This window comes from Cygnus atratus, chromosome 4, assembly GCF_013377495.2.
Source record: "Cygnus atratus isolate AKBS03 ecotype Queensland, Australia chromosome 4, CAtr_DNAZoo_HiC_assembly, whole genome shotgun sequence".
NCBI classification, from domain to species: Eukaryota; Metazoa; Chordata; class Aves; order Anseriformes; family Anatidae; genus Cygnus; species Cygnus atratus.
The window spans coordinates 47,083,137-47,098,267 of NC_066365.1; the positions used below are offsets into that span (position 1 = coordinate 47,083,137).

Below are 15,131 nucleotides of genomic sequence, written 5' to 3' on the forward strand. Positions count from 1 at the left end.
CTTTTGATTCAAGCTAACCTACTTCAGATTCAAGGGTTCATCACTTCAAAGTCTTCTAAGACTTTCTTTGGAACGAGCAAGCCTAACATATTCAATTCTACTACTTTGAAAAATAATTTCAAATTACAAGCTTAGACTTGCAAAGAACGTTTACTCTTCAGCTAGTATGTTATCCATTTCCTCAAAATGATAGCAAGAATGGTTGTTTTACTGCAGAATTTAAATAAGGCTACATCTGCATCTCAGAAATAGGAGTCTTATGAGATCAACGCAGGAAACAAGTGGAAACCATCAGCTACCCCTGGAGACTGACACAAATCATACCAATGACGCTCCTTCAGGATGAACGTGTAACATGCACATCTCATTCAGCTACATTTAAGCATTCAGAAATCCAAGAAGAAAAAGACTCAACTGAAAGCACCATTTTTTTTTCCCAATTACCTGAAATTCCACTTTACTATCTTTTTAATTGCAATAGACTTGCTGAGAGTATATATGTTTGTTTTGGTTTTTGACATTGTCGCATCTTACAAGTCTTGCAAATAAATCTGATCTTGACAAAACTAGTTTTAGGAAGAGCATCTAATGAACACGTGTTAAGTAATTAAAAAAAAAAAGGAAGTAACTTCAAGTAAAAACCATTGAGATAGCTGACTTCAAGAGAAAAAATTTTATTCAACTATTGCCATATCAGAACAATAAAGCAGCCCTTACATGTAGCCACTCATCAAAAAGGACATTACAAAACATTAACATAATGTAATAGATCATTTTTCTTTCAGGCATTTTCAAAGGACATATCAGACCCACAGAATCTTCTGCTCTCGTGTGCAAGAAAAAAAGCTGAAGAGGAATGAAGCAAGCAGCCAAACTGTTCTGACAACATACCTCTGCTGTTCAGAGCTTTTTGACAATCAAGGTGACGTAAGCAGTGCTTAAGAGCTAAAATATAGCCATTTCTGCAGTACTGCAGCCAGTAACTACCAGTTATAGACAGTGAGCTCCTACTGCACATATTTTCAAAAACAGAAAGGAAAGAAGACAGGCCCAACTCTGCCCTCAAATGCTCAGAAAGAATTTTCTGTACACAGACCACACGGCCCTTCGATAAGACAGGTGATGGCACTGCTGAGTAACTATGGAGCCCTTATTTACTCTGAAGCAAAATAAGCCTTCAAGCGTCCCTTACTTGATCTTAGCAGGTCAAATTCTCTGTCCAGCAGCTCCTCCTCTGTCAACTTGGAAAAATTGTCCTCTCCAAATGGGTTCCAGCCTGACATATCAGGTGGGTTATTGATGCTCTGCTTCGGGTAACTGGTAATTGCCTCAGCATCAGGAATACCTGACCTGTAAAGTCAGTTCATAGAAACAAAAAGTAATGTTATAGGATTGTCTATCTGGGTGAAAATGGATTATATGCTTCATTATGTCAAAATATTATATACAAATAACACATATGCATTAATGGCTTATCTGAAATATATCTGAAAGCTAATTTACGATAAAATGAATTACTTAGAACATGTGGTTTGACTGCATCATTTCTGTATGCAAACCTTGTACATTTTGCCAATTTATTAATTGTAACAAAAGCACAGAACCTTTTGTCAGAATGATCTGCAAGACTAAGAAATCTATTTCACCTTGTTAATTCCTATACTGTCATAGCAGACAGTCTTGTTCTCTTAAGAAAAAAAAAAAGAAAACAGCCTATCAGGTATATTCAAAATTTTTATCTACTCTCCTTATTTGCTAGGATACTAGAAAACCTTTGATCAGATGCATTTTCCCTTTCAAGCAAGTTTTGGCAAATTAAGTCTACCACTTCTCCAGTTGTCTGAATTGAACTAGAAAAGCAATCAAATAGCAAGTTACTGCCCCTTAAATGGTTCTCCATCTATGCCTAGACAGGCTCTGCAGGCCACACATGCAGCCAAAGCTCCACGAGCAACCATCTCTCCAAGGCAAGAGGAAGGGCAAAGGGCTCCCTCCTCTCAGTTCATGTGCTGCCTTCCTACAGGACTACTTGCTCTTTCTACTGAGAGAAGGGCAACATGTAATACATCACAATGCAATGCAATACACGTAGTACGTCAAGAGAAAATAAATCACCCCTTGCTGTAAGATAAGCAGTCATATTTTGGGTTAGAAGATCAACCTTAAGCAATGCAAATTGTTGCTCTCTAGTCACTGATTTGAAGCTTAATAGCAGCCATAAATCTTTAGCCATACACACATAAGAATACCATTTACTCTGTCCATAGGCTTGACCAAAGAACGGGTGTTAAGTGGCAGATCTGGACACAAAAGCACAGGCAAATACTCTCTGCTAGGGATTATACTACCTAATTGGTGTGATGAAGCCAAACAATATAGTGTATCAACCCAGCAGGAAAATATTTTGCCTTTTACTCTTTCAACACACAGCTAGAAGAGATTAAAAATGACAGCAGCAGGTGAAACATGCAGGTCTCAATATTAACTGAAAACCCGTATCAACAAAGACTGCATGCACTACAGACTGCAGGGTTACCATTAAGTGCAAAAGGCTTCTATTTCAAACTAACCTAACTCAGAACATCAGTGAAGCTAGGCAAGTATGTGATTTTTTTTAAGTTATGAAAAAACTTTTTGTTATTACTTTAATTCCACATATTGCTTCCAGTGAGAATTCATGTGAAAGTCATTTTTCATTATACTTTATTAAACAAGGGTAAATCCACAGGCTCCTTCAAAGGGACCTTCTCAGTGATATATTCCATCACAGAACAAAGTCAGACTACTGATCAACGGACAGAAGAGTTGGAACCTCTACCAAATCGATCTCAACTATAAAGCCTATTTTAAAGCAGTATCCTCCAAACTGGATTGAAGAACAGGAAATGGTAAAATTAGGGTTTGACTTAAGTTTCAAATACCCACTGTCTCATTAAATATATGCTATGAACACCCAAAGCAAGGTGGTCAGCAGTCAAGTTTCCTGGGAAAAGCCCATGGACAAGGAAAAACAGAAGACAAGGTCTTAAATTAAAGTTCTACCAGGCTCATCTATTGATGAATTGAGTGTCCCTGTCTCCTCCCCTACGATGCCCCAAATATCCATTACCACTAAGCAATTAGTTTTAGCAATTCTTTACTACTGAAACAAGCAATTTGTGCAGAAGGGTAGTAGTGCTCATTACAATCAGCAACATAAGAAATTAGTAATCCTCGGGTACACCTGTGTCAGAATACTTGCCTGTTCGCAGCATAGGGAGAATCTGCCACCATTCCAGCATGCACTGGAAGTGATGCAGGGTAGGAGATTAAGGCTGGTGAGAAGTCTTGTGGAGAAGTGATAAATTCAGGAGATTGCGGCTGTTGCAACCGCTGCTGCTGCTGAGCAAGCATCTGCTGCTGTATAAGAGCCTGCTGATATTGCTGCACCTAAATAAGACAATCACCGTGTTACTAAAATTCTCATAAGACAACGCAAAGCTTTTTGCTAACTAATAATACTGGCCTCACAGCCAAACACACCAACATCTGCCAAACTCCAGAAAAGGCTAGTAGCTTCACCAGAAGCAAGAAACCAGTCTGTCCACTAAGTAGGTGAAAAGGAATTGCCTTGTGATTTCTTCCTCTTCCAACATATTGCTTACCTTTTTATAATTATTGAAAACTACACACATGCACTAAATTAGTTTTCGACATACCATGTTCTTACAAATAAAGAAACAGTTTCACAACAATTTCTTTTGACTTCTGAAAACGACCTTATGCCAGTTAGCTTTCTTGCTTTATGAATACCTTTTATATGTCTAAATTTACACCATGCTGTAGCTGCATCACAAAGAGTGTGCAACATTTACATTCTCGTGAAACCACTGAGAAAGTAACTAAAAAGACTTCTCTACTTGAACCAAGAGAAGCAATAACAGCCAACATTTTTTTAAATACTTAAAAGTGTACTTGCAAACTTGTGTTGCTGGAACTTCACAACAGACTTATAAACTGAACATATATTTGAAAATTGTGCCATCTACATTCCATTCTTGACATACCATAGCAGGATATTGAGATTGGGAAGGTTGCTGCTGGTACACAGACTGCATCAACAGCTGCTGTTGGACCATCTGCTGGTGCATTGCTTGTTGATACTGTATTTGGAAAGAAGAACAAAATACAGAAGAAAAAAATCACAATCCCCTCATTCAGAATATACAGATATTTAGAAGAAGCATTGATTAAAATATCATCTCTGTGTCTCAACAGTGTTCTTCAGTTAAGACACCACATGACCAGGAATCAGCTTATAACTCTGTCAATACATTTTAATGACTCTGTGCTTGGAGGGTTTTCCTTTTTTTTTCCCCTAGCTAACACCATCCTGATTAACAAAAAATTACAATATGTATTTTGCACTGCCTTTTCTAAGGCAAGCCATTTAACACCCCAACTTCTGTAATTTTCAGGAGTACTATATCTCTTTGGAAAGCAATTCAGCTGTGCTTTTTAATAATAACATGACTCAACAAGAAAAAAAATGGAATACAAAGCAACTTGGACAGACTCTGAAACTTCTCATCTGATCTAGATGCTGTTTGGTTCTTCTTAAGAGTATTTATGCTGTGCAACTTAAACAACCGTACTTGACAGTAAGCAAGGTGGACAGCGTTAGGATATTTAGAATCCATGAAAAATATTGGTTGACATAACTACAAAAAGGAAGCTCTTCATTGACCAACAGAAAGCGAAAACAGCTACAACAGTACTTAGACGGCCTACACACCAGAAGCATACCATCTACCACAAGCGCAGCATCATCTACATCACTTCTAATATTTCTTTCAAGCATGTTCATGCATACATGAAACCTTAATTTGGGCCACACAGCGTTGATTCAAAGCAAGCACGGTTTCTGGGTGAAGCAACAAAAGTGAGACAGCACAAAGAACTCAACTTTCCAGGGTAAGCATTACAATGCCTATGCAAAAGACAAATGTGCAAAGCTAAAAAAAAACAGGGGCAGGAGCTACAGTCCCTCCCTTTAACCTAGCAGAAAGAAGCCAGGTCACAACAGCAGAGGCATTTAACTAGAGCACAATTAAAAATGCTACTAACAGACAATAACATGCTGCTCTTTTAGCAAGATTTGTAACACATTTGACTTGTACCTGCTGAATGTAAGCCTCCTGAATTGAAGGGTGCTGCTGCTGGTGATGTAAATGGTGCAACTGCTGTAGTCTCCAGTCCCCTTGCTGCAGCTGCTGGAGAACTCTGTTCTGCTGCGGATGATGCTGAGTGGTCCCTTGGGACAGCAAGATCTCTTGCCCATTTCCAGGTCTTGGGGTTCCTGTAATATTAAGACAACACTATTAACATACTGATTTCTGAAATTTAACTAGAGAGTTACCACAGCAGTTGACCTCTTCATTAACATTTTAAGGTGAAACGTAGTTCCCTTCCTAGTTTGACCAGCAGTACAGTTTGTATATTAAGCAATTTGGTTTTTATCTTCTAATAACTCAAACCACACTTCTCTCTTCTGACTCAAAACTGAGACATACCTTTACACTCTATGTTCTTAAGACAATTTGATTAATTCATTCTTGAGAGAATGCAATAAAGCCTTTTGCATTTTATACACCTAAAAGCAAACTACACAAAATACCCGAACATCAGCTTCATACGGTAGTTGTTTAAATACAGACTGGTGTCCCTTAAAACTTTTTTTTTTTTTTTTTTTTTTTTACTAGCTGTTGGGTCACATTTTGTATTACTTAAACAGATCACTGTATGAGGTTCACAATTAAATTATTTTTGCTGCCTTTTAATTAAGGCAGCTACTAACATAAATCAATTCATCTTGCATGCTTTATTTATCTTCTGACGTGCACAGTAATCATCTGATACTTGTCATATCAGGAAAAGCTTTCTAAGTTGTATGTTATTTGGATCATACCTAGTAGGAGTTGCTTACACCTGGGATGCCAACATTCCCAGTGGCCTTTTGATTGGAAGCTTTCCCAGCACCATCCCTGAAGCTACTCTTCCATCAATCCCATCTCAGCTTGATAAGGCTAAATCAACAACAGGGCAATATCTTGTCTTTGGAGGAGCAGCACTGACAAGTAGTGGACTGCCAGCAACGTATAACTCTGATTCACTTATGTCCTGGTATTCGCTGGGACAGTTAGCTTTCTTCCTGGTAGCTTGTATGGTGCTGTGTTTTGGACTTAGGATGAGAATAATGCTGACCACACACCGATGTTTTTAGCTGTTACAGAGCAGTGCTTACACTAAGCAAAGGACTTTTCAGCTTCTCATACCGCCCTGCCAATAAGGAGGCTGGGGATGCAGCAGGAGCTGTGCGGTCACAGAACCAGGACAGCTGACCCAAACTGGCCAAGGGGATATTCCATACCATATGGTATTGAGCTGAACAATAAAACTGGAGGGGCTGCTGCTTGTGGGGTGTCTGGGCACCAGTGGTGAGCAATTGCGCTGTGCATCACTTGCTTTGTATATTCTTTTATCATTATGATTACTATTATTATTTTCCTTTCCTGTCCTATTAAACTGTTTTTATCTCAACCCACGAGTTTTTAACCCTCTTCTTCCCCATCCCAGTGCAGGTGGGGGGAGCAAAAGGCCATGTGGTGGTTAGCCGCCTGCCAGGATAAACCACAACAACTTAGCAGTCAAAACGTGTACTTCAGTGCAAAAACACATAAGATCACAGAGTGCAATTAGGAAAGTACTCAAAATTAAATTAAAACTATTTCAGTGATTAGTACAGCCCTAACTCTCTTTGAATGAGGTAAAGATCCTCAGATAGGATTTATTGAAAATGCCACATGATTTTAGCTCAATTACAGCTCTGTTGCCACCCTGTTGCACCAACAGTACAATGTGAAATGCTCTGGTCAATCATTAGAAGAGTAAAGTTTTTACATGATGCCAGCCTACCAATATCAGCACCATTTTATTACTATCTCGTAACTTACTGAGGCACAGGAAATGCATTTTTCCTAAGAGAATTAAAGCTGTATCTGATTACCAAAGAGTTCACTGCTTGCACTGAACTACTTGGTAGTCAAAACTGAGCATGAACTTCTATCCCGAAGTCCGCAGCGGGAAAGTTAGTCTAAATAAAATCAGTGTTATGTACATTGGAAAAAAAATACCTTGACTTCTTAACTATTTGCATTTAGTTTTTGTGGCACCTATTCAAACTTACCACTTGCACATTTAGAGTCATCCACAAGGGATGAAGATTTGTGGTGTTTTTTTTTGACAAAAAAAAAAGGAAGTGAAATTAAGTTCCAAAGGTTATCCTTACTAGTTTAAGGAGGGAAACAAACTCAAGTCTGCATTTGTTTCAGTCAGTCCTTAAAACTTGAGTAAGATACCTTTTTGCCCACGATTACCAAATGCACCAGGAACTTGTACTTTGACTGGAGTTGCTGAGCTCTGGATCGTCAGAACACTGGAAGTGGCAGTGCTTGAATTGGCCTTTGGTCTCTGTCGTGGTGCAATTGAGGTTTCCGTTGGTCCAACAGTATCTGTTATTCTGAAACAAGATTTCCACAGAAGAAACTTCATTAAAATGATTGCTTCTTCTTCAAATTAAATACCTCTCTCTTTAGAGTTCAATTGCATCTCAATCATGTGGTACTGTACTTATGAACTGCATTTAAATAGCTTAAAATTTGTTTTTACAATTCCTCTCACCACCCACTGCAGCCATAGAAGATAGCACTGCTGCACAACACCTTAAGAAGGAGCCATGCAACAGGATTATTCCCAAGGAGACCAAAGCACTTGATTAAATTTCTCTGTGCAAGCTTTCCTTAGTTCACAGTAGTAATTAAAAATTATCTGCAAAGCTCGAGGCAGCAATCCTGTGACTAGAGATATGATTACTGTTTATATATACAGGAAATAAGATTAAGAAAAATCTTATCTGTTAAGTCAATTCATTTCTACTTTCAAAAGAGATTTAACCTCTAGTAGTTGTATCACTCAAACTTCTCTAAATATGTGTGTCTACCCTGCAGTACTTCAGACCTGTATAATATTCCCCCAGGGTAAAGAAGATGCTCAAAAAAGGACTTCGGAGTTTAATCTCACTGTCAGATTACAGTATAAGCATTTCTTAAAATTATCCAACTGCTTAAAAATACTAATTCACCAGCTGAGCTCCAGTATCTAACACCTCATATTAGTTCCTACCGTATTATATTGAGACATCTATCTGCCTTAACCTTCTGTAACTTAAGCCATCAGAAACACATGACTTAGGAAGAACTATGAGTTTCCCTACTAGCATCTAGCAGTCAGAGTTAAAAACATCATGCCATTAGTATTCTATGCTGGCCCGCCACTGCATGTTACCAACTGACAGTAGAGCCAGCAAAAGCAATCATTACCTTAAAACAACACACACATCTACACAGCTCAAAACATGGCTTAAACGAGCCCATTCGTTTGCTTCTCATTCATGATACGCTAATGAAGTTGCTGATAATTATAGCTGGACATCTACGTAATTTAGCCACACATTTGTAGGTTCAGAACTTGAAAAACTTCATTAACAAGGAATAAAAGTGTAAGGAATTCCTACAGTTTTAGTATTAAGCACACAGCATATACCACTGCAGAATTAAAAAGCATGAATAAACGCTCAATGTTTTGTTTCTGATTTTACTTAAAAGTACAAACAAGGCAATGTTTTGGTACAGAAATCTGAATTTTTGTATACAAGTCCAGTTACCTTCAAACAATGAATGAGATGATTGTACATTTAAATAACACTCCACACAACAGTTTAATTGTACCACATTATTCTCACCCCCCACTGAAATCTATTTCAAAATTCACTCATGACAGTAGAATAAAATTAAGCAAATAAGGAACAGACTGCTAGTACTTACATATACCATCACAAAATAGGATCTCAGTTTCTCTCAGCAGATTCTCAAAACCATGAAAAACAAAGGAATGGAATCCGCAAAGAGATCTGAAGCACTTATAAACACAGTTGATCTATTCTAAAGAACTACTCAGATCATTTTTATTAGGAAGCACATGAAAACAAGTTTCAGACAAATGTGCAGCTTAACAACATTAACAAATAAAGTAAACAAAGTAAAGCCACGTCATCTGCTCACCTTGCTTTTATTTGGCTTTTTCTAGCAGCTGCCTCACTAGCTGTCATGGGTTCAGGAAGAGTTGAAGGGACAGGAGAATTCTTGGGAAAAATAAATTTGAATAAATTAAAAAACCGAAATCCTGAAAGAAAAAAATCATTACAAATTGAAGAGGAATACTTGGTTTCAAGTTTTTCATGCTACAAGGTTTCATGCAGAACTCAGTCACATGGCTGTAAATTGAAAGAGATTTTGTTTAACACTATTTCTATGTCCCGTTATCTGTTACGAAAGTAAAAAATGTAGATATTACTGGTCTGACTTACTATTATATCAACTACTTCAGTTCACTTATACCTTACCAGCTACCAACAATGAGATAAAACATTTTCTCCAAATGTTTTCTTGTAACTGCACAAAATAAAGATGAATTTTATCCGTGAGTTTAAGAATTAAAGCAAAGCCTAAACACAGACTAAATCAACAGTAGGTTTTTTAGCCCATATAGCTCTTCCACTGCAATGCAAAATCCACACAGCACCTAAGTGTCTATGGTCCTTGAACTAATACCCTTTCACAAATCACAGCCTAATCACATATAAATTCATTCTGCTTTCTGATACTAGCCCACTTCTCTAGCCAGAGACAACAATACTGCAAATAATTATAAACCAGTTCACTTCTTTCATACCGTGTTTGAATCACATAGAAAAACATTCTTCCACCAATGCAATCTAGAAATGCAACCCCACCTCAGGAACAGCAGGCACACAGCAAGATACTGAGCCCAACAATAACGATAAGCTTGTCTTCAATGTCCTACCTTCCCCTACCTCTGCCAAGTGTGCAAAGCCAAGCTTGCCTTTTCCATCTATGCAAGGTCAAAATTTCCTTTTCCCTAAGTCCCAAATGCTCAATGACAATAGTGGCAGATAAAGGCACTACAAATCCACAGTCACCATCCTCCCTACTAGTTTACCACAGCACCAACAATTTGGTTGATCCTGCTGGCACTTCTGACACCACAGCTTATGGACATCAGAAAATGAAGGACCACATCCTGCAGCTTTCCACCAGCAAAGTTACAGCCAGTGTGCAACTTCAAGTCATTTCTCCTCTCTGGCCTTCAAGTATCTGTTTCAAAATCCTCATCTGACCAGAAAGGGACTAAATATACCCAGTCAGGAACCGGGATCTTCCCAACAGCTGGTCTCCACTTCACCAGTATATTTGAGCCAACTTCAACACTCCTCTTGCCCTTTGCAGAACTAACTACCTTTCTTCAGAATATCCTTTCACAGTTCTCATCTGCCACTTCAAAGCTTAAAGAACCTCTCAATTTAATTTCTGAATTAATTACTTTTCACCAAAGCTGCATTTAACCAAGGAAAACGGCTATTTTGGGGAAGGGAGACGGAAAATGTGAAATTATACAAGTGTAATCTTCACATAGAGTACAGAAAGCAAATCTAACTCTGGTCACAAACATTATAACCAAGAGTTATCAATTTTACAATACTACTTCTGAAGACTACCTCAAGTACCAGAATTAGTCAAGAGAGAAATTGGCAAAAGAGAAGCCCACCTCTGACTGCCCCCTGAAAAAACAGGCTGCTGTCACAGACAGCATAGTGGACTCACCCCACTTCTGCTCTAACCTACAATGGTGATTCTTACATTCTCATGAACTTTGACGGCTAAGATTAGGGATGTCCAGGTGCATATTTTTGTGCTTCTTCTCTTTTTGAGACAGCAGTGTGCTGTGCTCCTTCTTTCAGACAGCAGTGGGTGCCAGAGAGGCGAGCACTACCAGAGGAAATCAGGAGCAAGAGAAAACAGGGTGTAAACTACTTTTACTGCTGTCAGAGTAGAGAAGTGTCTGAGTTGGAGGGAAACACAAATCAGCTTCACTTGGTAAAAATACACCAAGCACTTTTACTTTTACATGTCTGTGACAAGGCAAAAGGCCAAGGAAGGAAGTAATTCCTTCCCAACAGGAAAAAGAATCCAAGAAACTGACATATGAATCACTTAAATAAGTTGAAACTGCTCTTACAACACGTAACATAGTAAATTCTCAAGTGTATGTTACATCAGGATAAAGCTATCCACTTGCTTTTATCTCAGTACAAAAGAGAAACTATAATTATTGCACCACCTAACTGCACTCTGCAACAACCTTATGTAAAACCATTCATAACACTTGAAATTTAGCCTTTGCCTACAAACAGCAATGACTCCAAGGTTTTCTGATTTATTTTTTTTTAATTTTAAAAAACAATCGAAAAATGCAAAGCCTATGCTAAGCTTCCGAAAAGCAACACACATTACTGAACACCTTCTTCTCCAGGACCAAGGATCAGTGGTTTTAGATTTCAAAGGCTTCTCAGTTAAATTCATTCACCTGCCTCTGAAGACAGAGTTTACTGTAATTGACATGTGCTTCAAAATTAATTTTTCCTAACATCCTAATGCCTACCTTGGGAGTCTCTTTATAACATAGAACATTATGTGTCCTCCAATTCTATGGCACAGTAGCTTAGTCCATCAATTAGATCATCTTTGAGAGAAGGTTCAGAGTTTCAAACAGAGCTTAACCGCTCATGCAAAGCAAGGCCAGGAAAGCAGGCAAACCAAGACACTATTCTATTTTACTTTCAGTTCACTGTAGCCCTTCCAATTAATATTACGGTTAAGGCTGATTAAAAAGAAAGAAGGGATTATCCAGAACCCAAATGCTCTTGACACGACAAAGATTTTCTACTGTCAATAAGTTCTACAGCGTACTTGATATTAATTGTATTAAACGTAAAACTTGTATAAGTTCAAAGCACAAGTCAGGTACTGGTGCAATATCAATGCAATTCATGGAGCTATGCCCTCAGAATTCCCAAGTATTTTGTTTAGAGATATAACATTACATGTACACAGTATCAACGGGAAACTTATTTTGCTCCATGTTTTAAATTTAGGAACAAGGTTAATAAGAAACTGAAATCTTCTTTCTCAGCTGATTTGCTAGTTTTTTCCCAATGCTACAGAAGACCTTCGAAATCCTTTAAAACCACAAAAAAATCAAAGACTACTTACATTAATATTGGACACTGGACAGTCCTTTTTGGCAAGTTTAAAGGCAAAGTAAGATACTTGAAAGATATCAGGTCTCTGTTCTTGATCTGGTTCAAGCATATATCCTGTAAAATTGGTAAGATCAAATTGTCATTGTTTGACAGCAAATAGCCTACTGAGTTAGTTTACTACCACTAAGAACAAAGTAATTCAGCTATTCTACCAACTAAGCTTTCCCCCAAAGGAATCATTATGCTCTTGTTTCAATGCTTATTGTCTGGTTAAATATAGTTTTTGGGGTCAAATATTATTGATATAGATGCATGCTGTTTGGTATTTTGACTATCAGCTGTGGAAAAGATAGCTCAGACATACTAACTTGAAACTAGCAACAGAAAAACATGAATAATACTAGAATTTTCTAGCAGTAATGCAAAACTCAGTGAAGCTTACAGAAGACTGACAGGTATGTCTCTGTCTACATCAGGCTAAGGTTCTACATCTTTTGTTTGGTAGGTTTACTAGGCTACGTACACTGAAATATTGAAAAAAATCTAGTTGCATAGACAAAAGGACTTGTTCCTCACAAGACACTGGATTTCTCATGTAACTCCCAAATATTATTTTCCCTTATAAGAACATCTGACATCTGCCAAACAAATAAAAGTTAGTTTGTTTTGTTTACAAAAGGATGCTGAGTAGGTAATCAGGAAATCTTGTCTAAATGACTGAGAAGCCTACCTAAGCAGTGAAAATTTTCTTTCTAGGCAAACAAATCCTCTAGAAGATATTCAGCTGTGAAGATAATTAAGAACCTATGAAAGTTTAAGTTACCATTTCTGATGAGGAAATAGAAGCTACATTTCCAAAACTGTTCAGTAGTATAACCAACTGTAAAAAAGGTTTTGTATAAAATGAAGTAACCACTTTCTGTAATAATATAATTGTAGGCAGATCTTATGATTTTATTCAAAGCCATTATCTCATGACCAAAATAGTTCACAGCAAATTCTATTTTTAATTGGGTTTTTATAACGTAAAGTTGATTTGAATTAACTGTGACAGCACCATTACGTGGCAACAGAGCAGTCTGTGAGGTGACTCCTGACACTTGATTCTGAAGTGCTAGGCTTATAAGGTAGACAATGTTCAGCTCGCCACTGTTGTATTTTTTTTCCACTTGTAAAAAAACTAAAATGAAGTCAGAAGTCCCTGAAATACCTTTTATGATCAGCTGCAGTTTTCTGTAGCTTCCATTCCAAAAGGACAGAAGGGAAGTTTACGTTACGAAATTCTTCCCCACCCACATATATTTCATGCCAGGAAGTAATGCTTATCTTTGCACAACAGTTAACTGAAACTCTTATAAATCACAGATCATGCTTGTAAGGAGACACACTTCGAACCTGTATTCTTCTTAAGGTAACACTGTCTAACACAGAGAAAGCTATTTAATCACTTGAAAATTAGCTCATTTTGTCAGTATTTGCAGAAGGCTTGGTACCTGCTATTTCTCACTAATGAATACAACCTCAAAAGCACATTCTGAATTTGCTGTTTCTTTTTATTTAAGAGCATAAACTGTGTGTTCTACACATTGAAGACAGATATTAAGAGCACCTATTCCAATGGCCTGAATTTTTCATATTGTACCAGACACACTCTTTCAAGTTAATCTGTTCAAAGTTGAGACACACAACTGAAAATACTCACTATTGCTGTAATTATTTGACCCAATATCCCTATATTCAGGTAATAGACAAACCACTAGAACTTGTTATTCTCCAAAATTTTCCTCCATACCTCTCCATGCTTTCAAACCTTTGCCAAAGTTCTTGTCCAACCCTCTGGGTTGCACACAAACTTGATCAGATTTGTATTCAGTTACAAACCATAAAACTACTATAAAAATCTCTCCAGTGCAATTTGTTTCTGTACATATATGTACCTACACACAGTTTGCACTACAAATTCATCTAGCTAATCCAGTTTTCTTTTTTGGATAGAAAATACTATTCATCTGACATCCCATAGATAAAATGTACAGAAGAGCAAAAAGAGACCGTGAATAAATCAAGAGCTACTCTTTTCATTACCTTTCTGTGTTTGTGGTTTAAGACCACCCTTGACAAAAAATCCATGCCTCCCGAAGAGACCAGAAAGCTTTTCTGAGTTGACATATACCATTTATTTGGCAGATCTCTGAAGTGCTTTCTTCTGTTATTTAAACTCTCAAGTAACCAACTCATCCATTCAATGCCTAAAACACAGTAGGTGATTGGAGAATCTTCTCAGGAGAAAGACTTGTTTGTGCTTGATCAACTAGGTTCTCTTTTGGTGCATTTTCTAAGAAGTTTGCTCCAGGTTTGCTAAGCTCCTTGTAGGCCAGCTTCTCAATTCTGTACCTGGTGGCACAGCCCTGTTATGTGAAGGGGTGCCTCATTTCAAGGGCAAGAGTTGCAAGACAGACGGTAGCCAAGAGCAACCCCCACAACTCACTCAAGAACCCAGCCAGTCTGCCCCATATATTCAAGTCCCTCATCTACACCAGTAGCATCTTTCATGTTTTACTTGATTTACAGGGCAAAAGAATTGTTGTGCTGCCCAGATACTTACTTATCAAACAGTGTATACTATGAGTGTATCGGGAATTGTCCGGAATGGTAAAACTTCCATCACAAATAGCAACTTGACTTTCTCCAAATGGAAGTGAAAAGAAACAAAGTTTATACAGCAAGCAGCCAAGTGCCTGTAAAAACAAATACAGGCACCAAAAAAGGATGAGAGTAAGCCATTTACACAATAAAGAAGCACCAACGAGAAACTAATTGCATCCTAGCTACAGCTGATGCTTACACAGTTATGTAGTAGCTGCATTATGAAACACTGTTGATGTGACAAGCTGATATATAAAGCTGCTCTAAA

The 15,131-nt window shown here is 37.8% G+C and overlaps 1 protein-coding gene across 8 annotated transcripts in view; it reads right to left on the reverse strand.

Moving 5' to 3' along the window:
• Nucleotides 1-15,131, reverse strand: part of BMP2K (BMP2 inducible kinase) — a 90,857-nt gene that overhangs the window by 21,399 nt on the left and 54,327 nt on the right. For 6 of the 8 annotated variants that reach the window (XM_050710550.1, XM_050710551.1, XM_050710552.1 and 3 more), the window contains 8 exons: nt 14,823-14,955; nt 12,228-12,331; nt 9,159-9,238; nt 7,398-7,558; nt 5,160-5,338; nt 4,047-4,142; nt 3,242-3,429; nt 1,193-1,350 (listed from right to left, as the gene is read on the reverse strand). In XM_050710550.1, coding sequence (XP_050566507.1) covers nt 1,193-1,350; nt 3,242-3,429; nt 4,047-4,142; nt 5,160-5,338; nt 7,398-7,558; nt 9,159-9,238; nt 12,228-12,331; nt 14,823-14,955 — 1,099 coding nt within the window. Of the gene's footprint in view, nt 1-658; nt 1,351-3,241; nt 3,430-4,046; nt 4,143-5,159; nt 5,339-7,397; nt 7,559-9,158; nt 9,239-12,227; nt 12,332-14,822; nt 14,956-15,131 lie in introns of those variants that run through there. The other 2 variants (XM_050710556.1, XM_050710555.1) reach the window with 1 other exon arrangement.